Source organism: Onychomys torridus, chromosome 1 (genome assembly GCF_903995425.1).
Source record: "Onychomys torridus chromosome 1, mOncTor1.1, whole genome shotgun sequence".
Classification (NCBI taxonomy): Eukaryota; Metazoa; Chordata; class Mammalia; order Rodentia; family Cricetidae; genus Onychomys; species Onychomys torridus.
The window spans coordinates 98,697,132-98,722,608 of NC_050443.1; the positions used below are offsets into that span (position 1 = coordinate 98,697,132).

Below are 25,477 nucleotides of genomic sequence, written 5' to 3' on the forward strand. Positions count from 1 at the left end.
TTTGACACTTGTATGGCACATTGAGATACAATTCTCATACTATTCATTCTGTTTAAATTCCGTGGTTTTATTAGAATTTCCATGAGAGTTGTAGAACCATGAGCACAATGAAGTTCTTGTTCTTCTAAAGCTATAGTTTTTAGTGATAAAGTCACACAGCACAATGAGCAATACCTAATCCTCCATACTCCATTATGTCAACATTCAAACCTGGGAATTTTTTCCTCCCATGATGTACATTTTTAGCTTTTGTGTTTATATTAATGTGATCTAATAGCTCTTCTTTACTTCCTCAGTTACATTACTTTGTTCAGAACCACTTCACAAGTGCAAGAATGGCTTTGGTTGGACTTGGTAAGTCTGAGATTGCCTGTGTGTCAGTTTGCTTCCCAAGAGTAACCCCTTAAACTCTATGACATATGCATGAGGTTGAACATTTTAAAAACTGTAAGAAGATGGTATAGATAGGATTTTAATTACTAGTTGTTTGGGAAACAAATTCCAATATTTTACTACTTCCTTTATAGTCTTGACAATGTTTGCAAAATTTGTGACAAAGATAAATTTTTATAAGCAAAAAGCATCACTAATAACTAAGAAAAGTTTAATCTGATATTAGCAAAAATTAAAAGATTGGCACTTCCTGGTATTACCTAGGATTTGGAGAAGTACACGTTGTCAAAAATTATTGGTGTGCTGAACAGGTGGCTCATGCATTTAATCCCAGCACTCCAGAAGCAGGTAGATAGATCTCTCTGAGTTTGAGGCCAGCCTTGTCTACATAGTGAGTTCCAGACCAACCAGAGCTACATAGTGAGACCCTATCTCCAAAAGAAAAACAGTTACTGGTGGAGTATAAATTGACACCCTTTGAATACATCTATTAAAGGTTCTTTATTTTTAATACAATATAGCCCCTTATCAAGTATGTGGCTTGCAACCTATTTCATGGGTTGTCTTTTCACTCTTGATTGTCCTTTGATGTAAAATGCAATATTCTAACAGCTATTAGAAACATATTAATGTCAATTAGGAAGGTATTGGTTCAATAAATGATGCCTCTGTAGAGTAGAATATTTTATAGCCATTTCTAACCACTTAGAAATATACAAATTATGGAAGACAAGTTAGAAACATTAAAGAGAATAATACCACTTTTATAATAGGGTGTTGGGATGTAGCTCAGTCGTAGAATATGTGGTATTTAGCCTACTTGAGGGAGGCCTTAGATTTAGCCGCTGGCACCACAAAAGAATAAAAGTGAGCTGGGCAGTGGTGCCACACACTTTTAATCCTAGCACTCAAGAGGCAGAGGCAACGCTGGACGGTGGTGGCACAAGCCTTTAATCCCAGCACTCGGGAGGCAGAGGCAGACGGATCTCTGTGAGTTTGAGGCCAGCCTGGTCTACAAAGCTTCCAGGAAAGGCGCAAAGCTACACAGAGAAACCCTGTCTTGAAAAAACCAAAAAAAAAAAAAAAAAAAAAAAAGAGGCAGAGGCAAGTGGGTCTCTGAGCCCAGCCTGGTCTACAGAATGAGTCCCAAGATAGCCAGGGCTACAGAGAGAAGCCCTGTCTTGAAAAATAAGGAATTAAAAGGAAATAAAATTAACATATACTAGTAACTATACAGAAAAACATCTAGATGAATATAATAGTTAATAACGAATTATAAATTGATACCAGGAAGAGTGGTATTTTGGCAAGATTAATGTTTTTTCTTTGCTGTTTATTTCTGTAATATTTGTGTACTTTTTTATTTAAAAAATAATTTATTCGTTTGTATATTTACATGATTAGCAGCTAAGCACATGCCACCAACACCACGTGTGTAGAGGTCAGAGAATAACTTTGTAGAGTTGATTCTCTCCTTCCACCCTCAGTGGGGTTCCAGGGATCCAACCCTGGTCTCCAGACTGATGCAGTTAGTGCCTTTGCCTGCTAAGCTGTCTCGAAGCCTGTATTTGTGTTTAATAATTACATATTTTAAAACAAGGAAAAACAGATGCTTTATAATTATAGAAACAGTGACTCTAACTTTGTTTTTGCCTCTATTGAAATAGGTGTGAGTCATTCTGTCCTAAAACAGGTTGCTGAACAATTTCTCAACATGAGGGGTGGCCTTGGTTTAGCTGGTGCAAAAGCCAAATACCGTGGAGGTAAGTATTCTTTCTCCTGGTTTAATAGCGTATGTCAATGGCATTTCTCTGCAGAAATAGCATGTGGTGGCAGTATCGCCTTGATTGTTACTACCAAATCATTTCAGTACAGAAGAAAAGAACTAGATGGCTCCACCCAAACATGCTTTGAGTGGAGAAAACCAGGCAAAACACAGACCCTAATTTAGTTAATTAGTACTGTGTCATAGAGAATGCTGATTAATAAAATCAATGGTAATAAAGCTATTTTTTCTTACTCCTCCCTCCTTACATGATCCCAGGTGAAATTCGAGAGCAAAATGGAGACAACTTGGTCCATGCTGCTATTGTAGCAGAAAGTGCTGCCATTGGAAATGCAGAAGCAAATGCATTCAGTGTACTTCAGCATCTTCTTGGTGCTGGACCACATGTCAAGAGGGGCAGCAACACCACCAGCCTCCTGAGCCAGAGTGTTGCCAAAGGAAGTCACCAGCCTTTTGATGTGAGTCCAAGCAATCACTGTTACCTGTTTTAGCTTTCAGAAACATGTTGTTTGTGATAACAGTCTCGATTATCTATTAATGATAGTCTGATTTTAAAATTCAGAATGAACAAATATAAGCTCAAACTTAGTATTCCAGCAGAGGGGAAGAGAGGGGTAAAGTGCTTACTTTGCAAGCAGGAAGACCTAAATTCAGTCTCCAGAAACCATGTAAGAAGGCTAAACGTGGTGGCACATGCTTATAATCCCAGTGCTGGGAGGTAGAGACAGATGGGTTTCTGGGACTCCATGGACAGTCTGCCCTGCCTACTACATGAGTTCCAGGCCAATAAGAGACCTAGTCTCAAAAAACAAGGTAGTCATTGTCTGACAGATGATACCCAAAGTTGTTGTCCAGCCTCTACACACATATACACACACGCATAACAAATACATTAGATATATAAAGAAAGATAATAATAATAAAAGAAAGACTTCATGTTCCTTATTTCCCTAATTGCTATTTTCCTTTCTGTTTCTGAGGCTGCTTCCTGAGTTCTGCTGGTCTTGTTTTCCAAGCAAGTGGGCAAAAAAAACCCAATGAATTGTTTACAGACATACACCTCCAGCTTGAGATTAAATTTACACAAAAATGATAACAACAAGAACAGAAGGCAGCCGGGTGGTGGTGGCGGCGGTGGCGCACGCCTTTAATCCCAGCACCCAGGAAGCAGAGCCAGGCAGATCTGTGAGTTTGAGGCCAGCCTGGTCTCCAAAGTGAGTTCCAGGAAAGGCGCAAAGCTGCACAGAGAAACCCTGTCTCGAAAACAAAAACAAAAACAAAACAGAAGGCTCAGGGCTAGAGAGACAGCTCAGTAATTAAGAGCACTGACTACTCTTCAGAGTTCCCAGGTTCATTTCCTAGCATCTACATGGCATTTCACAACTGTCTGTAACTCTAGTTCTAGGAGATACCCTCACACAGACATACATGCAGGCAAAACACCAATGTATGTAAAATAAGAATAAATAAATCATTTAAAATTGCTTAAAAAAAAAAAGAATTGAAGGCTCATGATAATGTTTTTGCTTTGGTTTGTTTGTTTGTTTGGAGACATGGTTTCATGTATCCCAAACTGGTCTCAAAACTTGCTATGTAGCTGAAGATGACCTTAACTACCTAATATTCTTGCCTCTACCTACCAAATGCTAGGATTACAGGTATGTGCCACCATGCCATGTTAACTTTTCACACTTCTATGACAGAAAAATGCTTTCAAAATGTCATCTTTGCATCAAGAATGTATGAAATGTCAACGAGGCATGGTAGCATACTCTTGTAATCCCAGCACTTGGAAGGTGAGGCAGGAGGATCAAGAGTTTAAGGCTAGCCTGGGCTACAGACTAAGACCTGCCTCAAGTGAGAAAGAAAAAGAAATTGTGATGTGTCAACCAAGTATTTATAACTCATTGGCCATTAGTCTGCCTTTAAAAGACAGATGAGCTGAGTATGATGGTGCACATCTGTAATCCTAGAACATGGAAAGTCAAGACAGTAGTAGTAGTTCAAGCAGGCCCAGCTAGGTAACAAGTTTGCAGCCAGCCCAGACAACATAACACTCTATCTCAAAGAAAGAAAGAGACAGACCAAGAGAGATGTACTTGAGATTGTAGGACTGAACAGTGGTCAGTTTCTAGTACAGTGCACAGAACATGTAGGTTTGTGCTTCAGTAAATCCTCAGTCATTTGACAGCTCAGTGGAAATCACAGTCTACATTCTTCTGGGGTTTGCCCCTCTGTTTAACATTTGAGTGGTACTTTTCAACCTTTTTAAGCAGAGAAACTTTTTGTATATTATTTCCCAGTTAAAATGCACAACACAAACATTTTAACTTACAAAGAAATTTTGAAGACAACTATGAAACCCTTTGAATCTTCTGTTCCCTGGAACACAGTTTGAAATCCTTTGTCCTAAATTTAATCTCCCGCAGATTTCCTTTCCCTTGATTCCTCATCCATTATTGTCTTGATGTGTCAGTTTTCACCAATGTATGTTACTGATGCTCTTGTGTTAGAACATCAGACTAAGACTTGTTCAGAAATGAGCCAGAAGATTGAGTGTATCTAGGATTGTCTTAGAATACAATTAAAGTTTATACTTTCTATAGAATATTTATGCTTTACATAGACTAAACCAAAGATTTTCAAACTTCATTGTGCATAAGAATCATCTAGAACACAGGTTTGAAATGTGGGCTTTTCAGACTGCATTCACAGGAACATGAGTTAATAAATCTGTTTCAAGAATGTGAAAATCTGTATCTTTTAACAACTTTGGTAAGATACATATGTCTCTCTCTCTCTCTCTCTCTCTCTCTCTCTCTCTCTCTCTCTGTGTGTGTGTGTGTGTGTGTGTGTGTGTGTGTGTGTCTATATTAAATAGTCCGCATAAATACTGTACAATGCTGTTCTGGCACTCAAGGTCAACTGCAGGAGCTTGAAACTTGACTAACCCTGTCTGTTATTCATAAGTTAAATTTCTTGCCACCTTAGATGTCACTAGGCAAAATTGGTGTCTAAGGCCTTTGCCTTTAGTTTGTAGAAGTACAAGTAAATTGATGAGATGCTTGGTACCAACAGCAGAATAAAAAATCAATCTATCACATGCTACAGTCCTCATCACTCAACCGTACTGTATGCTGTAATTATATTTGTACTGCACCTTAGTCATCAAGAGAAGCTTTGAAAAGCTCAATAAAGAGGATGGTTTAAATGACACAAGCACTTTTTTTTTCCTTCTTTTTTGGTTTTTTGAGACAGCGTTTCTCTGTGTAGCTTTGCACCTTTCCTGGAACTCACTTGGTACCGTTGGGGATTTAGCTCAGTGGTAGAGCACTTGCCTAGCAAGTGCAAGGTTCTGGGTTTGATCCTCAGCTCCACAAAAATAAATAAATAAATAAACAAACAAACAAACACAAACACTTTTTAAACCTTTGCAGTTCAGAAAGGGAATTTATACAGAATATTTCAACCCTCACCAGAATTAAGTTACTGTCTGTCTTGCTTATATCACAAAGGTATAAATTTTTATCCAAACCACATAGAGGAAACTGTGATCTCTTCTACCAGGAAAAATATATAGTAAAGTTCCATTGTATTTCAGGTTTCTGCGTTTAATGCCAGCTACTCAGATTCTGGGCTCTTTGGAATTTACACTATCTCCCAAGCTGAAGCTGCTGGAGATGTAAGTACAAACTCATTAACTCCCAAAGCTTTTCTTCCATTGCCTTGTTTTTGGTTAAATGTGAAATGTCTGAATACGATGGTTTGTAACGGATCTCTATGGTATGATACTGTTGAATAATCTGTTACAGGGAAAACTTTTTCAAAATGTATGTTAATGCTTACAGGAAAAAGGAGTGCATACTTTGGTTCTGCTTGGACATGTGGTTCTGACATCTGTATTTCAGAACCCAGGAGAGGTCAAGTCTAAGATGCATATTTGTAGGTCTTCATTGTAGAGATGGTGTTAGTAAGAAGGCTGGCGGTGTAGCTCAATTAGGATTCAGCATCATCACAGAAACAGCGAGTGGTGGCACATGCCTGTAATCTAGTACTCTTTACCCCAGTACTAGGCAGGTGGAGGCAGAAAGATCAAAAGTTCAAGATCAACCTCCACTACATAGTGAGTTCTGGGCCAGCACTGGGCTACTTGAATCCTTGTCTCAGAAAAAAGAAGGGACTCAGAAAAAAAAACAGAAAGAAAACCAGCTGAGGTTCTGAGAAATAACATGATTTGGGGGCATGGAGGAAATAGCAAGAGAAGAGAAAGTAGTATTGAGTGCAAAGGAATGAAAGGTTGTTGGAGACAAGAGGAGCTAGGTCTATAAAAAGGAGGCTGGAAGAGTTATAGGGCAGTTTTTACATGGAGAGTTTTAAGTTGAAGGAAATGTTCATAAAGATAGGTTCAAGCAGATACGGAAGTTAGAAAACAGTAAATGGTTCAAATTTGGGAAAAGAGCAGGTAATCTAGAACACAGGACATTTTAGTTTAGCAACAAAAGCTAATATTGGAAGACAATACTACATCACACATGGAGGGTAAGAGAAACTTGAAAGTATGAGACTTGGGGAAGTAAATGGCTAAAAGCAGGGAATGGGCCTGCAGCTTGTCCAAGGTCTCCTTTAAACAGTGACCATGGATTGAGAGGATAATCATCCAGTATGGGTTATAAGCTTTATTCACTGGCATTCACTCCCTTGATAGGAAAATGAAGGAGGTGGGTAATAGGATTCATGCCAGGTTGGAGTCCTGAAAGTAGGCAAGTTAGAACTAGGAAGAAGATCCAAAGTAGTTGAAAAGATTGTCAGGAGTTACTGAAGGGATGGTTTGTGAATATGGGCCAATTGGAGAAGCCAGGGGGCCTGACAGATTGAGAGGAAGTAGACAAATTAGAGATCTTGATAAAGTGTGGGAGGATAAGGACAGGATGGTTAAAGAGTGAGGCCAGGGCTTTGGAACTGGAGACTGAGGAAATTGTGGAACCTTAGGCAGTTCTAGGTATGTACAAGGCTGGGATTTTGGCCATGGAAATGAGTAACAAATAGGAAGGGAAATCAAAGTCTTAGAATTTAGGTGGTTACAGAGAATAATAAGCCACGGTCCAGAATGGTCATGATTGAGGGGGAGAAAATCCCGGGTCAGATCCTGATTTATTTGTTCAGCAAATATGTACTGAGTACCCATGTCAGTGAAACTTGGGATTCTTTCTCTTTTGATTACTGGACTCTGGTGTCCAAGGTATGTACAAGCCTTCCAGGTTAATGTTTGCATGTGTTCCTAGTAAAGCATAGTTCTGTCTTCCTCGAGGAAGAGACATCTTCTTCAGCCAGTCTCTGCCCTATGCCACTTGATGTTTATAAGAAGCTTAGCTGTGTGGATACCACCAGTTGTATCTTTATATATTATGTAAGTGTGTGTAAGTGCAGCTTCATTTCTCATGGCTGTGACAGAGTCAACATCTAAAGGAAAGGGCTTTATTTCAGCTCAGTTTCAGTTTGTCACAGAAAGGGTGTGGTGGAGGAGTTCATGAATAAGATGCAGAAAACAGGAGCAGGGGAGCTCTATCCCTCCAGGCCCAGCCCCAGTGGCTGTGTCCCAAACACTGTGTCACCTCTCAGAGCTGCACCACCAGCTGGTACAGGTTCAAACAAACATAGGAGCGTCAGGAGAACATTTCACATGAAACCCACAGATCTGTATAAACAGTGGCTTTAAGGAGCACATGGTGACCACAGCGTTCCAGTAGATACTAGAATCTTCTGTTGTGTTTTTGCCTCGGTACACGGGCATTGATTACCTTGGAAGCCGCAGGCTCTGGCCACTGATGACACTTTCCACTTGTGTGTCCTAGGTTATCAAGGCTGCCTACGACCAAGTAAAAGCGGTGGCTCAAGGAAACCTTTCTGGTGCAGATGTCCAAGCTGCCAAGTAAGTTTCTATATTTGTATATTTCATACTTACTTAAAGGCTGATTTTAAAAAACAATACTGTACACTCATAGAATTGACAAGTAAAGAATATATTAAAAAGGAAAGGCTATAATTTAGTGGTGGTGACTTGCCTTACATGTACACAACATGGGTTCTTTTCTTAACACAGTAGAAATGACCCTTGTTTCCCTTCTGAGGGTTCTTTTCTTAATTTATTTTATGTGTATGAGTGTTTTGCATGCATGTATGTGCATAACATGCATGCCTGCTACCCTCAGATCAGAAAAGGGTGTTGGGTCCCCTGGATCCAATGGTTGTAAACCACTGTGTAGGTGCTGGGAATCAAACCCATGTCCTCTGCAAGAGCAACAAGTTCTTAACCACTGAGCCATCTCTCCAGCCCCATCTTTTTTTCTTTTTTGTATGTTTGGGCTCAGCCGTGCCATTACATTTGTGTGGAGGTCAGAGGACAAATTGGAGGAGTTGTTTTCTCTTTCCACTGTGGGTTCCAGGACTGAGTTCGGGTCACTCTGTTTGGCAAAAAAGCACCTTTACCCCCGATAATTCATCTCCAGTATAGATAACTCAAGTGCCTTTTGAGGGTGTGCTTGTAAGGAATAACAATTTCTTCACAGCATAATTGTGAATTGAGTTTGTTTTATTTTTAAAAAATGAAGCTTTTGCATCCATATTTAAGCCGTGGAGCATAGAAGACACCATATCTCACCATACTTTGCCACGTGCCTTCTCCATCATGCTCTTCCCTCATTGAGATAAATCCTGATGGAGTAATGGGATCTGGGGTGTGTGTGTGTGTGTGTGTGTGTGTGTGTGTGTGTGTGTGTGTGTGTGTAAAATTATCAGCCAAGTGGATGGTGCATTAAGAGTCCACATACATAGATATTTTTCCTCATTAGAAATGCATGGAAATAAAATAAAATAAAAACACAATCATAGCAGGACATGAATGTGCACACCTTTAGTCCTAACACTTGAGAAGAAGAGGCAGGCAGATCTCTTTAGTACAAAGCCAGCCATAGTGAGTGCCAGACAGCCAGGGCTATGTAGAGAAATCCTATCATTAAGAGAGAGGGAGAGGGAGGGAGGGAGGGAGAGAGAAAAAAAATGCAGCAACAACAAATATATTTTTTTCACAAGTTCAAAGTTGCTTTATGATCCTGAACGTTTGTTTTGGGTTTGTTTTTTTTTTTTTTTACTTATTTATTATGTATACATTGTTCTGCCTGCATGTATGTCTGCAGGCCAGAAGAGGGCACCAGATCTCATTACACATGGTTGTGAGCCACCATGTGGTTGCTGGGAATTGAACTCAGGACCTCTGGAAGAGCAGTCAGTGTTCTTAACCTCTGAGCCATCTCTCCAGCCCCACCCTAAATGTTTTACATAGATCTGTAGATCTAAGCTATACTCCAAAATCAAAAGGCAGCTTTTGTTGAGTGTTGAGTACTTTTTCGTATTGATAACTTTACAGACAGTGATGTGAACTAAAGAAACACAACAGACTATTCAGCCTATTTGATGTACATTTAATATCTTGTTAAAAAGAAATAAATAAAACTGATGCCTGCCTTGTATTGGACAGGAACAAGCTGAAAGCTGGTTACCTGATGTCTGTGGAGACTTCAGAGGGTCTTCTGAATGAAATTGGGTCACAGGCTCTAGTTGCTGGCTCTTATATGTCACCACCCAGCTTCCTTCAACAAATTGATGCTGTGGCTGATGCTGATGTCATAAAGGTAAGCAAATAAAATCTGTGTTTCAGCCTTAGATTGTTTAACCTTAATGACCCACTTTCAGAAGAACTGCATAAGCTTCCTTGGGGCCTGTGTGTTGGTGCAGAGAGCAGGAGAACTCTGCATCATGTCTACGGTCAGCTTCCCTAGCAACTTGGGTGTATGTGTCTTCCTCATTCAAGGAAATGCCCATTAGGTTGAATCACTTTAAACTCTTGTAGGTCAGGAGGAGTCAGGTAAGCAACTTCACAGTTTCGTGGCTGTTTGCTGCTCCTTTACCCACAAGAAGCACCTTGCAAGTCCTTTTCCATGCAGGGTCTCATAGTTTTCTACATCCTTTCAGCATAAGACCTTCTATTGCTAGTTTTCCTCATTGACTTTTAAATATTATTATTCCCTATAAGATGGAGTTGTTTGTTACAGCTAGGTATGGTGGTGCATGCTTTTGATCCCAGCACTTGAGAGGCAGAGACAGGCAGATCTCTGAGTTCGAGGCCAGCCTGGTCTACAGAGTGAGTTCCAGGACAGTCAGGACAACACAGAGAAACCCTGTCTTAACAAAAAAAAAAAAAAATGATTGTGTTGAGTACTAATAAGGTGAACTCCGGTATACATCTTCTGCAGTGCTTCCTTTTCTACTGTAGGTTTCTTACCATCTTCTTACCATCGTGTGCTGACAATGGGATAGGAGAGACAGGCTGCTGTAGATACTAACCCTGCCTACATTTCAGCTGGCCCCAGAATTCATTGTAACATAATCTAAAAAGTATACTTATGTATAAGGACTGTGTGAATCCCTGCTCACCCACATCCACCACTTTCTCTTGCATCAGAAAAGCTAACCTAGGTCACATAGGAGCTCTTGCTTTACCTAGTCCTGCCCTTTGCTGGGACATATACTATAACCTTTGAATTTGAAATAATGACGTGGAGAATACCAGGCCAGCCATGGTAACATGCCTGGAACCCCCTAGTATTCTGGAAGCTAAAGCGAGAAGATTGTGAGTTTCAAGCAGCTTGAACTACATACTCTTCAATACTACCACCAACAGCCCCTCTTCCAAAATAAAAGGGACACCAAGACATAAAACGTACTTTCATGTTAACAATGAGGGTATTTTATTCGACCTAGGCCTTTTGCCATCATCATACAAAACAAAAGTGCAGCCTAGCTGCAGCCATCCTGTCCTCTTTTGATTGTCAGTAGGGTTTTTCTTGTACCCCTTTCAAAACTGTCCTCATCCAGAGACCGTCTACTGCCTGCTTAGTTCCCATTCAGAATAAAATACCAACCATCTCACAGTTCCTTGTCTTATGAGGATGTATTATAGAATTGCTGGCTTAGAATGTCTTGTCCATAAATTCAAAATACATGGTTTACTACTTGATGATAGCATTATTTAATTTCCTGTGTTTTGTTTAAGGCTGCAAAGAAGTTTGTTTCTGGCAAGAAGTCAATGGCAGCAAGTGGAAACTTGGGACATACACCTTTTGTTGACGAGCTGTAACAAGTGTATTCAAGTGGAGCCGGCTGAGCCTTTTCTCAGCCCAGACCAGCAAACACATGAAAGTCAGGTCTCTTAACTTAACATTCAACACTTTTTTCAATGAAGTACTTAAAAGCATAAATATGGATAACTATTGCCAGCTGCCCTAAGACAAATAAAGCATTGTGTGTAAGTGTTTTTCTTGCATTCTTTCTAGGCAGTCAACAGTTATTTATTATATGATGAGATTTTTGTTTTAAATGCTTTAAAGAAGATAGTCATACAGTAGTTGAGTTTACCAATTACATCAATTAAGAAATTTCACAAACTTAAAATTGAGGCAGCTCAAGTTTAAAATTGCTCATTTGGGGGTAACAACAAGTGAAGGGTCTGGGTTTTGCCCTCTTTATTAGATATGTTTCTAAGGACCATCCTCATTTGTGTCTGACTTTGCTGCTTTGTGGCAGTGTTTTCTCTCCTGTCTCCTTTCAATAATTCTCAGCGTGACATTCCAAGTAAAAGTATCACTGAAAGGGTGGGGGGCAGGGTTGTAATGTAAACAACCAGCCCAAAACACAAAGAAAACTTTACCTTAAAAAACAAATGGTCAGCCATGATGATTGGGTTCCTCTGCTTGATATTCTAAAAGCTGAGTAAATGATGATGTGATTCTGAGAACAAATCTGTGGAACCTGTGAGACCACAGGGAAGGAGGTCCTGAGCTATTAACTGAAGGTCTATGAAGGCTTATTTGTAGTCCTAGAAGAGCTGCTAAGTGCTGTAGGAACTCTACAAACCTATACATGGTAAGGCACAAAAATTGGATATTTAAAAATAAAAATTTCTGTGGCCACAGATGTACAAAGCAATACCTAACCAAACTTTGATACCTGCTGACCTTCACCCCGCTCCACCTGTGCATAGTCCTCCAGCCAAAAGGCATCTGAGTTGGAGGAAGTGCCAGAGGAGGAGGAGGAGAAGGCATTGTCGTGCTCCACCATTGTCCAGTATGGAGAAGGGGCCCTCAGGTCTTTCTTGTCATCTTTGTGAATTACAACATCGTGGTTAATACCTTTCCCAACACTAATAGTGTGGTCCTTCTTTTTATATCCATGCCATTCTGTGGAGATTGATATCGGTGTCCTTACGGGGTGATTCCAAACTGATCGAGGATATCTGTAATACTTGAGTCTTTTATCTAGAACTATATCTTCATGGTCATCTCTGCTTACAAAAGACCCATCCTTTGCCTGCTCCGTTGTCTTTGATGAGCTGAAATGAAGAATGAATACAGTATATTCTTAATGTCTTAGCAGAGTTCACTAACAGAACATATTATAGACTACTTTGTCTCATAAATTTCAAAAAATAAATAAAATATTTGGGGCTGGAGAGATGGCCCCTGAAAGGCAGCTCACAACTGCCTGTGACTCTAGTTCTGGAGGACCCTGTACCTTCTTCTGGCCTCTGTGGACACTGCACTCAACTTACACACACACACACACACACACACACACACACACACACACACAAAATCAAAAATAAAGCCATTGTTTTTCTTTGTGTGTGTGTGTGTGTGTGTGTGTGTGTGTGTGTGTGTGTGTGTAAACCTAAAAATACAAATTACCTTCATTATTTTCTGAGTGTTGATGAAATGGATTCTTGGTGCTTGAATACTTTGAGATTTATTGATTTTATGTGGAGTGTTTTACCTGCATGTATATATGTGTGCCATGTGTATGCTGGTGCCCATGGATGTCAAATGAGGTTGTCATATCTACTGGAACTGGAGTTATAGTCAGCACTTAAACATTTAAAGTCTCCTAACAAAACATTTTATAGCTTTCTTTAATAATCTACAGACATAGGTAAGTACTTTCTGATTCATTGATGAGGCTGCACACTGCTCTAGAGCTCATCCCACCCCCTAGCTTCAAACACTCAGATCTCCCTACCTCTGCCTCCCAGGTGCTGGGAAGTTTTACCCATTGAGCTGGAGAAATGTCTGGTAAAGATTCAGGATCACATTTTAAAATATCTTTTAATTTTTTCCCCAACCGTAAGTATAAATCCTGCCTTATTATTTCACACTACTTTAGAAGAAACCTTTACAATTTAAGCCAGACCACTGACTAGACTCTTAGGAAGCCTTAAAGAATGAACTAATTTAATTGTGCTTTGAGTGACAGGTTCAGTCTGGCCCTCTAGACAAGAACTCTGTTCTCATGGGTCATATAGCAAAGATACCCCATTACCAGGGGAGTCAGTCCATGGTGAGCTTCAAGATTCTTCAGCTTGGTAGCCATTAGTAATTCTGGGGTGTGTTTCTTTTTCCCCTAGACAACATTACACAGGCTGTCATTCTACTTGTTGGTGTGGATCACAGATACGGGTTTGTACAGCATTCTTTCCCACATCTGTTATCACCAAGTTTTCAAAGCTTTTTTTTTCCAACTTGCCCCTGTCCATGGCTTGATCATTGAAACATGGGTGATGCTTGGACCCTGCTAGCTCACCTTGCTGTTACATTCCAGAACAGATACTGGCCCCTGACCTTACTCATCCTGGTGCTCCTGCCCAGCAGACCCAAAACTGGCCCTGTGATTATAGCTCTGTTTCTAAGAATTTAAGCAACTTTTCCTAAAGTTTCTCTCTTCTATTAATGATGGTATTGAGTAGAGTTTTATTACACACAGCTAGTCTTAAAAGGTATGAAGAGAAGTCAAATGATCTCGGGACTACAATTGTTTCTCTCTGCCACATGCAGACCTCCCTGAACAGCCAAGGAATTGAGGTAAAAAACAATCCATGTTACCTTTTTTTCAGCTTCAGTAGGTACCCTTGGTTAACCAAGGGTACTTGATAAGTCTAGGCTCTTATTAACCTGGCACTAGATGATAAAGGCCCAACCAGCAATTCAGGGTTAGCTGGAAACAGTTGACCTCTACAGAGTGATAGATGACAGGAATAGCCTTTACCATGTGCACACAGCATCTGCCCCTGACAGTCTACTAACTGAAAGAACTTCTCCTACCTCCGTCCCTTCCATGTCCCTGTCACATATGTTACTAAGATTCTTTAACTGTGCTTTGCCCAATTGAGGAAGGAATTCAGAATATGCATCGTATTGTTTAGGGGCATTAGCCTTATATATAAGTTATGCTACTTATCTCTTTGCTTTTAAAGAAAAAATCTTACGTCCTTAAATTTGATACTCTGATTTCAAATTTCTCAGTGTGATATAAATACTTAAGAGTTGCCAGGTGCTGGTGACACACTCCTTTAATCCCAATACTTCAGGAGACAGAGGCAGGTGGAGGAGCTGTGTAAGTTTATGGCCTTCCTGATCTACCGAGCAAGTTCCAGGATAGTCAGAGGTACACAGAGAAACCCTGTCTCAAATAAATAACAAACAATTAAAAGCTTAAGAGTAACACTCTACAATATGAGGGCTTCCAGCTCCATGTGACTGTTGATCTTAAATTAATTACATTTGTATAAAATTTTAAGTTCCTTAGTTGCATATCTAAGTGCTTAATAGCAAGTTTATACATATTTCTGGACCCTTCATTTTTTCTAAAGTGAGAGTAAAATGGTAACCAGAGCCAGGTGTGGTGGCACATGCATGCTTTTAATTCCAGCACTTGGGAGGCAGAAATCGGCAGATCTATGTAAGTTCAAGGCCATCCTGATCTGCATAGTTCCAGGACAGCCAGATAAAAAAGATTGGGGGCTAGAGAGATGGCTCAGTGGTTAAGAGCATTGACTGCTCTTCCTGAGGATCAAGGTTCAATTCCCAACATCCACATGGCAGCTCAAAACTGTCTGTAACTCCATTTCCAGGGAACTTGACACCCTCACACAGACATACACACAGACAAAACACCAATGCACATAAAATAAAAATAAATAATTTTCTTAAAAAAGGTTGACAAGAGAATTAAATAGTACAGTACTTAAGAAGTACTGTTGCAGTGCACAGGGTGCAGTAAGCAGTGGATAAGTATTCGCTGTTACTTATGATTTATAGTCAGATACTGATTTAAAAAAGACTTTTTCCCAGTCAGCTCCATCTGAAGTGGCAGTTGCTCTCCCGCTCAGGCCTGCATCCCACTCAGGCCTGCACCGTCACCACGTGGGATCACAGGTCCATCTGATTTCTCAGGAGAAATCAAAGATACTCTTTCCATGAAATATTTGTAGACTTGGCATATAATGCAAATACTTTTCATTTTTAAAATTTTGAAATGTGCAGAAAACCAAAAACAATTTTTTTTTAATCTACAAAACCTTTGATGGCTACCACTTGGGTCAAGAAATATTGTTACAGCTACTGGTTAAACCTCCCACACATCTTCCTTGCTAAGTCACTGCTCTTTCTAGGTGGCGAGCTGTGTGAAGAACACCTGTGGGCTACATCTGACTCTTGGGTCCCAAGTTTGGGCATCTGAAGTAAGGCTGATGTGTAAAGGTCATTTCCTGGTCTTGGTCTTTAGCCGTATTTCTGAACAATGCACAGCTACAGAAACCAGCTCTTAAGAACTTCTGATGGATTAAGAGCTGCTCTTGTAGCAAAACCCTGGATTTAACATTGTAGAAAGAGCCTCATGTTCTAAGCACCCCTGGCATACCGCTTTTAGAAATGTGATCACATCGGTGATTTAATTAAAATTGGAATCATTATGGAGAGACACAGTGCCATGAACAGACATGACAGGTGGTTCTGACTGTACCAACACTTGTAGGAAGGCCTCTCAGAAAGTTTGCACTGAGCTTTGTAGAAATGAACAACAATGTAAGCATGGCATAGAACAGTGTAAGCATGCATGTGAAAAGCTGAAGGACCAGAGAACTAGACAGATGGGAAGAGCCTAATGAGATGGAGCTGAAATGGGACCCCTTCAGGCCACAGAACAGCATTGAAAACAGTGTATGGATTTTGGCATTTATCCTAAGAACAAGAAATCCTAACGTTCTTAACCTGGAATATGCCATGGTCATATTTGCATTATAAAAGGCTCGTCCTGAGCTAGGCGGTGGTGGCACATGCCTTTAATCCCAGCACTGGGGAGGTAGAGGCAGGCGAATCTCCATGAGTTCAAAGCCAGCCTGGTTTACAAAGATCCAGGACAGGCACCAAAGCTACACAGAGAAACCCTGTCTCAAAATGAACAAAAAAAAGTTCTTTAGCCACACATTTCTCACCATTACCATGTTCTGTCAAAGCACATGGGACCAAATGACCATTGACAAAACTCTTTGAAACCGTGAATGAAAATAAATTATTAAGTTACTCTGGCATGTGTTTTGGTCAAATAAATGGAGAAAGAAAAAATAAGCTGATACAACTGGCTTTTGATTCCAAGGATAAGTTGGCGGGGGGGCCATGCCATACATCTATTGGAGATAAGTGGGTGATTTAAGATGAGTGGAGATAATATATGTTGCAAGTGCTTGGTATATGGATAGTAACAGAAACCAAAGGCACTGAGACAGCCTCGAGAACAGAAGAGCCAAAGACAGCTTTGAGGAACTCAAGAGGAAGAACCCTGAGGTAAAAGGAAAATAGGGGAGAGTGATTGCACAGAAACCTGGAGAAGATCTGTCAAGGGTGGGAATAAAAGGATTGGGTAGTTGCAAAGAGTCTAATGCTTCTTAAAAGGCAAGCAAAATAAAGATGCATCCATTGGAACTGTCATATGAAGGTAGCAGATGGCCTGGGAATAGGCCTCGGCTGAGAAGAGATTAAAGCAATGCCTATATTGGAGTGCCTGAGGTGTGTGTCCTGAGGAAATGGAGCGCTCTGTCCGCCTTCTCATCGAATTAGAATGGGGAGCAGGAAGAGGAGTGGAGTTAGTGTTTACTAAGAAGGGAGAGGCTTATAAAAGGGCATTGTGCTGGTTGGGTTTTGTCAACTTGACACAAACTTAGATATATCTGGAAAGAGGGACTCAATTGAGACAAAGTCTCCATAAAGTTGGGTATTCCCTTGGTATGGGAGGGAGGGCCTAGCCCATTGTGGGTGGTGCCACCCCTGGCCAGATGGCTGTAGATGGTATAAGAAAGCAAAGTGAAAGCCAGTAAGCAGCATTCCTCCACATCCTCTTCAGTTCCTGCCCTGACTTCATTTGAATGGTGGACTGTGATGTGGAAGTATAATCAAAATAAACCCTTTCCTCTGCAAATTGCTTTTGGTCGTGGTGTTTTGTCATAGCAATAGACACCCTAACTAAGACAGGTATGAAAGTTATTGAGAAGGACCCAGAAAGTTAATACAAGAGAGAGAAGAGGAAGTAGGATTCTCAGCACTCTGTGTTCCTGCCCCTATGGAGGTCAGGTTGATGGCAGGTATCCCTTTATCACATTCTACCTTTTTGAGAAAGAGTCTCTCACTGAACTGGCAGCTCACCAGTTGGGCTAGACTGGCTGGCTGGCCAACAAGCTCTGAGAGTGTTCTGTCCTCCCTGCCACCTCTGGAGTTGGACATACTCCACCACCCCCAGCTTTCCTGTGGGTGCCAGGGATCCCAACACAAGTCCTTACGCGCTCACAGCAAGCACTTCACTTACTAAGCCAGTCCCCAGCGCCATCTCAACCTGTGTTTCAGGGCTGACAGACAGGCTGCACTGATACTGCGCAGGGAGATTTGGGGACAGAGTGCCCAGTTAAAGACTGCTGGCTGAGTGCCTTTGTAACTGCACTCCCTTGCGTGAGGTCCTGTGGAATGTCCTGCGGAATGCAGTTCACCAGGCCCTGGCAATGTCGCCAGCACTCCCACCACGGTTCTGACATATGATGGTCTCACATTAAACCAGAACCCTGCACCTCACAGGCCTGGGTTTCATGACATCGTCCTAAAGTAAACTACTTACTGTGGGACTGGAAATTTGGTCTCGGGGATTAAGTCATACACATCTTGCCATTCCTGGGGGATGTCAATAAAGTCTCGGTAAGCCTTGATTTGTAGCACTGTTCCTATGGTGATATTTTGCAAAAGCTTTAAAAATTCACGGAGGGTATATCCTAACACGTTAGCATGTCCAACACTAATCAGAACATCACCTGAAAAGGGAAAAAAAGGTTAAATCACGATAATGGGTTGAAAAGAGCCATACTGATCAGTGGCTTTATTGAAACATTTTATGGATTCATATGCTGGTTCATTTTGACTAAAGCCTGGCTTCCATCTTGACTTACTAAGAACATTCTCCTCCCGCATGAGTGTTCTTGGTATGATAAAGATACCTACCCTAGATTTTAAAAGCATTTTTGAGACATTTCTGAAGTTCCTAGCTGGTAAGTTCTTAGCCTCTGGTAAAGAAGCTAAAACCATTTAAAACCCAAAACATTTAGATTTAAGATTCTAACCATAGTGAAATGGGTGGCTGTAAGTAGTAAAGAGAAGCCACTTTCCATCCTGCCTGCCTGGGATCACCAAGCTCTCCACAGCAAATAAGCTAAATTAAGCACAAAGCCTTCTGTTTGTTTTCTGCCCCTGTCCTAAATTAAATCAGCCAAATAACTCTATGATAATTAGATAATTAGCATCTATCAATTATGTGTATGATATATACGTGCAGAGAGTGTGTTGATTTCAAAGACTCTAAACTTGTTCTGCCCCCTCGCCTCTACCTCTTCAGCATATCCCACTACAGCGCACCACTACAACCTGGAGAATTGGTTCAAAACACTGAGAGCAGGACCCCCTTATTTAAAACACGCTATGTGGGGAATTGTGATGGTCAACCATGGAGCTTCGAGCACCCAGCAGGTGGAGAGAGATAAATACCTTAACAAAAACCTAGGTCCCCAGAAGGAAAGCTAGAAGGATCAGTTTTTCACTTGTATGGATCTAACCCACACCACCAGCTCCCACTAGCTACAGTGAAGATCTATAAACTGTACCTGCATGGGGATGAGGGGAGCATCCAGATCTCTGGACCCTTTGGTCTCTCCCCATTTTCCAAGCCTGGTTCTCCAGATTTTTTTGGGCAATTCAGTCAGATACTACCCTAAATTAAGTGCCTTAGCAATCCTGCTTCCTGTTGCTTGCCATAAGGAGCATGAATCCTAGCATTCAGCCAAGCCCATAAGGAGGAAAATAGAAAGTTTGCACTTAAAGGACAGATTGACTCTGGGGAAAGTCTTAGTTATCAGTACTTCTCAGCGGGGAGTAGATGAAGTCCTGAGTGTATTGTTGACATGGGCAAGGCCTTGTCAAGGACCCCAATACCCATGGAAGTGGCAAAGCCTTCCCCAGGTGAGGCTCAGAAGCATGACAAAGACTTCCTTTGGTTCAAATATGAGCGTTTTGACCAGTGTGCAAAGACTTAGCAACTGCAGCTTCCTCCTCTTGGATGACTGCAACCTGACTGTCCTCATTTACAGAGCCCTCCTACTGAGACTAGCTAACGCCTCTTTCTTGTTCTCTACACAGTCATACTCTCCATCAGAGTGAGCACAGCCCACCCAATCCCAGCTTCTCTGTGTGTCTGTGGTTCCCTCAGTGTTGGACTTTCTTGATTCCTGTATTGCCTGTCAGGACCTTATGACTGATGCAGGATGACAGGTTACCTGTCTGTGCATGAGAAGCTAGGAGCCCTCAATAACCTTCATCCCAAGACAGGTGAAACCTACGCTCAGAGAGAAGGGTCAGGAAGAGGCTAGTGCTGGGTCCCACTGCAGGCTAGTCAGGAGTTACACGGTCCTGAGGGAGTGTCCAAGCACTGCCAGGGATACATTTCTCTAGTATGAGATTCTATTAGAAATAAAAGTTTGCATTGTTCTAGAAAGCAAGTACATACAAAGTCTGAGGAATCCTTCTGCATTGGTTTTGAGAACTAGATGGGGATAAAGCCAGGCACATAACTGAGCTGGACACAGTAGCACATGCCTGTAAAACCAATATTCAAAAGGCTGAAGCAGAAATGGTGGTGGTGACACACCTTTAATCCCAGCGCTTGGAGGCAGAGCTAGGCAGATCTCTAAGAGTTTGAGGCCAGTCTGGTCTACAAAATGAGTTCCAGAACAGCCAAGGCTACACATGGGAATCCTATCTTGAAAAAACAACAACAACAAAAAGGCTGAGGCAAGAAGATGGACAGTTCAAGGACAGCCTGAGCTACATAGTGAGACTGTCTCAAAAAGCAAGGTGAACAAAACCCAAAGCATGTGCTGAAAGTAACTTCAGAATGAAGCAAGGTTTCTCTGGGAGCTACCTGCAGGCTGTGCAGTGGGAAACAGCTGCTCTACCTGCAGGCTGTGCAGGGGAAACAGCTGCTCTACCTGCAGGCTGTGCAGTGGGAACAGCTGCTCTACCTGCAGGCTGTGCAGTGGGAAACAGCTGCTCTACCTGCAGGCTGTGCAGGGGAAACAGCTGCTCTACCTGCAGGCTGTGCAGTGGGAACAGCTGCTCTACCTGCAGGCTGTGCAGTGGGAAACAGCTGCTCTACCTGCAGGCTGTGCAGTGGGAAACAGCTGCTCTACCTGCAGGCTGTGCAGTGGGAACAGCTGCTCTACCTGCAGGCTGTGCAGTGGGAAACAGCTGCTCTTCCTGCAGGCTGTGCAGTGGGAACAGCTGCTCTTCCTGCAGGCTGTGCAGTGGGAACAGCTGCTCTACCTGCAGGCTGTGCAGTGGGAACAGCTGCTCTTCCTGCTGAGGTGAATTACAGTAACAAAGTTACCCTCTTAGGATGAGCTCACGTGCCTGATGTTAAAAGGGGTGTTTAGAGCTGAAAACTATAGCTTGGCATCCTGCTTAATTATGTTGTAAGAGGGTGACTTTTATCAAGAGAACAGAAAATAAACAGCTTAATTCCCTGACCATTCTGGCTTTAAACCAAATATGTTGGAGTATGAATGTGATTGCTCTGGCAGGAGATATTAACACTGCCTTTCATAGACACCAACTGGGTATTTATGAACACTAACCTCATAATGCATCTTTTTTTCTGCTTTAACAGGCTGTAGGAATGACATTGTATAAGCCTGTTTAGATTGCCTATATTAAATCACCTGTGTAGCAGCCACACCACTACTGAAAACAGTGTTCTTCCATCAAGGATGTAAGTTTTACACATTTTATGTGGTTAGGATCACATTTGTTTAGCTCTCCACTGTTAGTAAACAGGACCTGGACATGGAAAGGAATTAAGTAAATGCAGAATGCATGAATGGATGAGCCTGGGTATGGCTCACTGAATGAACGAAGTCAGTACATGGCTACTGTCCACTGTCAAGGCTGTATTCATATTTTCAAGCTGTAGTATTATCTTAAGGCTTTGTATATCAGACAGCCACAGAAAACCAACACCAAATTAGCAAATCAAGATAAAACACGGAAGACAAAGGACTTTAGGACATGTGAATGAGAAATAACAGGGCTGGCAGGTGTCAAAGAAGGAGCGAATCCCATGATTGCCGTCAAAAATGATGGAAAAGCAGGCTTTGAAACCTAGACACTGCACAGTAACTGGCTTCCGTGAAGAGATTTGGTGCCCAGAACGTCTGCATTGAAATCTCACTTCTTTCCAGGAGAGCCAGGCTAGCTACACAGAAAAACCTTTTTTCAAAAAAAGAAAGAAATCTCACTTCTGCTCATTAGGCCATTGGTAACATGGTATGGGTTTTCTAGGTCATGGATTCAAATCTGACCTTTGGCCGCAATCCTTGTGCTATATGTAAGGTAGAGAATGATCAAGGGAGACCCCCAACATCGATTTGTGGCCTCTATATACTCGTCACACATACATGTGCAGAAAAGCTAATCTCTAAAAGACAACTCGCTGTTGAGAAGCCATAAGAATGAGAATTGGCACTATTTCTAGAGTACTTGTTTCTAAAGCTCTCCGCAGTATTTTACCACATCCTAACAACCTCGAACAAAGATGAGATTCTCCCAATTTAGATATGAAGTCACTGAGGCTTGAAAGACTGACCTTGCCAAGGTCACAGAATGAGAGAGTAACAGATCGTGGACCTGATTTCAGAACAAATGGCCTCAGGTGGTTTTTCCTCTCATGATTTCATCCCACTGTGTCTCCCCCACTCCTCAGCACAGCACCAGGGCCCAAAACAGATCCTGGGAAAACATGTCTTGCATCAGACAGAAAATGCATTCCATTCCCCCAGAGACCTGAGAAGTTAGGTGATCTTGATGAGACCCTTGGACTTGGAATCTGAGAGGCGGGGGTGTTAAATTCCAACTCCTAGGTATACCTGGGCAAGTTCCTAAGCAGCTAGCTATTTGCATAGTGGTTTAGTGCAGAATATACCCCTGGGACTGTTGAGAAGGTGGAATGCGATCATTTGTCTCCACATGGTAGCTATGATTAACACCTCCCAGGAAAGAAGGAATCTTTATGCACAGTCCGTGAGCTGTGGAGTGACGCTGGGTCTGTTTGTCTCCCACTCACTGGTTGAAAGTGAACCTGGCGAGGAAGACTCTGCCACTAAGCTTCAGTCTCCTCACCTGCAGAAAGAAGACAGTGAGAACACAGCCACCTAGAGTGTTACTAAAACCAAATGAATGGCTAGCGAGCAGCTGCTGAGTATACACATGCTAGCAACTGACTGGCCCATAGCAAATTCTCAGACACTGTCATAGCCTCATGCTGGCTCCCTGAAGGCCATCAAAGACTGTTGGGGTCCTACTTCATATTTCTATGGCTTGCAGCAGAAGGCAGGTGGGAAGGAGGCATGTGGAAACCACAGTCACCTGGCTGGAGTATCCCATCACTGGCTGCAGCCCCTTTATTGATGAGGTGACTAATCTGGAGGTAAGGCCCATTCTGGATGATGATCAGGCCCAATCCCAGGCTGCCCACGGTGAGTTTGGTCTGCTTCATTTTGTTCAGGCTGTGTGCAGACGCCTTGCCCTTGAGGCTGTGTCCTTTTTCTAACAGAACAAGAGGAACTTGTTTCAGTCAGTTATCAAGACAACAGCATGGCAGAGTTGCTGTGGAGTTCTGAAACTGCACTTTGGGGGCATTTATCCAGTCAGTTACCTAGTCTTCAGTTTCCCCTTTTGGAAAATGAATGTTGTAAAGTGTGTGGAAGTGAAACAGGACAGTTAAAGGGCTACTGTACAGTGCTAGTACATCTTGGGTATCAGTTATTATTATCATCCATTCACTTTGGAAATGTTTACTGATGCAAGCAGTGTACTCAGGCCCTGGGTTTACTATGGGCTCATTGCCCTTGTGGATCTTACAGCCTAGTAGAGGACACAGCTGTCTGTCAATTATGCAAACACAAACTGGATGCTAACTAGGAAGAAAAGGCAGAATGCTTGGAGGGTAAACAACAGCATCTAAGTTTCACGTAGGGATAAGGACCATGTTTCCCTGAAGGAGTAAATATGGACCAAGGTGAGAGAGCCAACAAGCTAGATGGGAGGGAGCAAACAGAATCAAGGTTCTATGACAGGAAGGAACCAGCCTTGATGGGGACGTGAAGGAGCAGCATGGGAAGGTGGTGGGAGTGTCACAGCCTGGCAGATAGGCCACCATCCAGGTTTACCTAAAGGAAATCTTGGAAGTCATTTAAGCTGGACATGATCACATTGTCATTGTTGTAAATAAAATCACCATGCTGGCTTCTGTGTGATATGTGGAACCCAGAATGGAGCTGGGAATGGAAAAGCAGACTGCAGTCACTTGGCATGTCACAGCCCTGGCGACTGAAATGGACCGTGGTGAGGTCCATCCGGGAGGAAATAGACTGCTCCACACACAACTCCTTCTGTGAGGGCCAGAAATTCACCAGGCCTTAGCCGAGTCTGTGTGATTGTTGTATGATCCGGATCACTGCTGAGATGGGCTTCCCAGCTTCCCATAGCCAGCTGTGGGCACTCATGAGGCTCATGGCTGTCCTCAAAACAAGTGTCCTTGCTGGACAACTCCAACAACTTCAGTTGGAGAACTGAAGCTTACAAGTTAAATGTGTTTAAAAAGTAATCTTTTTGAAAGATAGCAGTGGAGTGGACAAGGTGGAGCAGCAGCCAAGTCTGACAACCTGAATTCAATCACCAGGACCCACATGGAAGAGAACTGGCTCCCACAATACCCCACTCTCTGACACACACACACACACACACACACACACACACACAGATATAATTTAAAAATTTTAAGAATAGCAGAGTGGGGCTGGAGGGACGGCTCAGCAGTTAAGAGCACTGCTTGTTCTTCCAGAGGTCTTGGGTTCAATTCCCAGCAACCACATGGTGGCTCACAACCATCTGTAATGAGATCTGGTGCCCTCTTCTGGTCATGCTTATAGAGCACTGTATACGTAAAAAGTAAATCTTAAAAAAAAAAAAAAAAATTATAGCAGAGTGAAAGGATTCCCTCTATACCTGATTCCACATTTAGCCATTCTCCATGGAAAAAGCAAAATTTTAGAAAACATGGGAAGTACCAGAAATCGGGGTAGAAAAGGGTGCAAGGTAATTTAGGGGAGGTGGACATGTTCCCTCACCAGATGGTGGTAGTGGCTAAGAGTGTCATATATTTGTCCAAAGTTAGAGCTGTCCACTAAAAAAGAATATCTCGTCGGCTCTTGAACAATCAGTGGTAAGAGAGTCCCGTGTGACCGCCATTTAACAGAAGAGGCAAATCTAGGAAGGCTTGGAACCCAAGGCATCACCCCTTTCCTATTTCAACATTTACCATTTTTGCTTTTGAGGGAGCCCTTCTCCATTGCCCAGGGCGGGGCTCTCTTGATCCTCCCAGGAATCTGTCCAACCTCCAACTGTTTGGAATCCCGGAGGCAGAAGACAGGACCACAGGCCACGGGGAAACATTGGCGCCGCCCGTCCCTCAGACGGCCGCCAGGGGGCGCTGCAAGGCTGCTTCTCAGCTTTTGGGCCGCCGGATAGACGTTTCAAGGCTGCAGTAGATAGACCCTGGAAAACCTGGAGTGGAACAACTCCAATGTAGAGTGTGAAAATGTATATGGGGAAAAATGGAAAGTTCTGCAGGAACGAGCAGAGTGCCTGCTTCACACAAGGCTCTTCATTCATTGCGGGGGAAACAGTGGGGGCAGGGCAAGGGCAGAGGGGAGAGGGCCTCCAAATGTGAGCAACAGCATTGATGGAGGACCGTAGAAGATCCCAGAATCCCCTT

At 42.3% G+C, this 25,477-nt stretch overlaps 2 protein-coding genes across 3 annotated transcripts in view; one reads left to right on the forward strand and one right to left on the reverse strand.

Annotated features, from left to right (window-relative positions):
* The window catches only part of LOC118585792 (cytochrome b-c1 complex subunit 2, mitochondrial), a 31,718-nt gene extending 20,174 nt beyond the window's left edge, over positions 1 to 11,544 (forward strand). The window contains exons 8-14 of the mRNA XM_036190723.1: positions 297 to 354; positions 2,061 to 2,156; positions 2,438 to 2,637; positions 5,781 to 5,861; positions 8,032 to 8,108; positions 9,714 to 9,867; positions 11,289 to 11,544. Of these exons, the coding sequence (XP_036046616.1) occupies positions 297 to 354; positions 2,061 to 2,156; positions 2,438 to 2,637; positions 5,781 to 5,861; positions 8,032 to 8,108; positions 9,714 to 9,867; positions 11,289 to 11,372 (750 nt within the window). The 3' untranslated portion in view covers positions 11,373 to 11,544. The remainder of the gene's footprint in view (positions 1 to 296; positions 355 to 2,060; positions 2,157 to 2,437; positions 2,638 to 5,780; positions 5,862 to 8,031; positions 8,109 to 9,713; positions 9,868 to 11,288) is intronic.
* Positions 10,972 to 25,218, reverse strand: Pdzd9 (PDZ domain containing 9). 2 transcript variants are annotated; one of them, XM_036190729.1, is made up of 4 exons: positions 25,022 to 25,218; positions 23,068 to 23,247; positions 18,224 to 18,413; positions 10,972 to 12,623 (listed from the first exon to the last, which is right to left on the reverse strand). In XM_036190729.1, the coding sequence occupies exons 1-4, from the start codon at positions 25,050 to 25,052 to the stop codon at positions 12,224 to 12,226; spliced, it is 801 nt and encodes a 266-aa protein (XP_036046622.1). In that variant the 5' UTR covers positions 25,053 to 25,218; the 3' UTR covers positions 10,972 to 12,223. The 2 variants fall into 2 exon arrangements, with proteins under 2 accessions (XP_036046622.1, XP_036046632.1); XM_036190739.1 differs by lacking the exon at positions 25,022 to 25,218 and having other exon boundaries at positions 18,224 to 18,276; positions 23,068 to 23,139.
* Between the last annotated feature and the right edge of the window lie 259 nt (positions 25,219 to 25,477).

Coding starts and splice junctions, on each gene's coding strand:
- Pdzd9 (XM_036190729.1), bottom strand. CDS start 25,052: ATGGAGAAGGGCTCCCTCAAAAGCAAAAATG. Junction 23,248..25,021: donor CTCCCTCAAAAGCAAAAATG/GTAAATGTTGAA, acceptor TTGTTCTGTTAG/AAAAAGGACACAGCCTCAAG. Junction 12,624..18,223: donor ACCAAATTTCCAGTCCCACA/GTAAGTAGTTTA, acceptor TCTTCATTTCAG/CTCATCAAAGACAACGGAGC.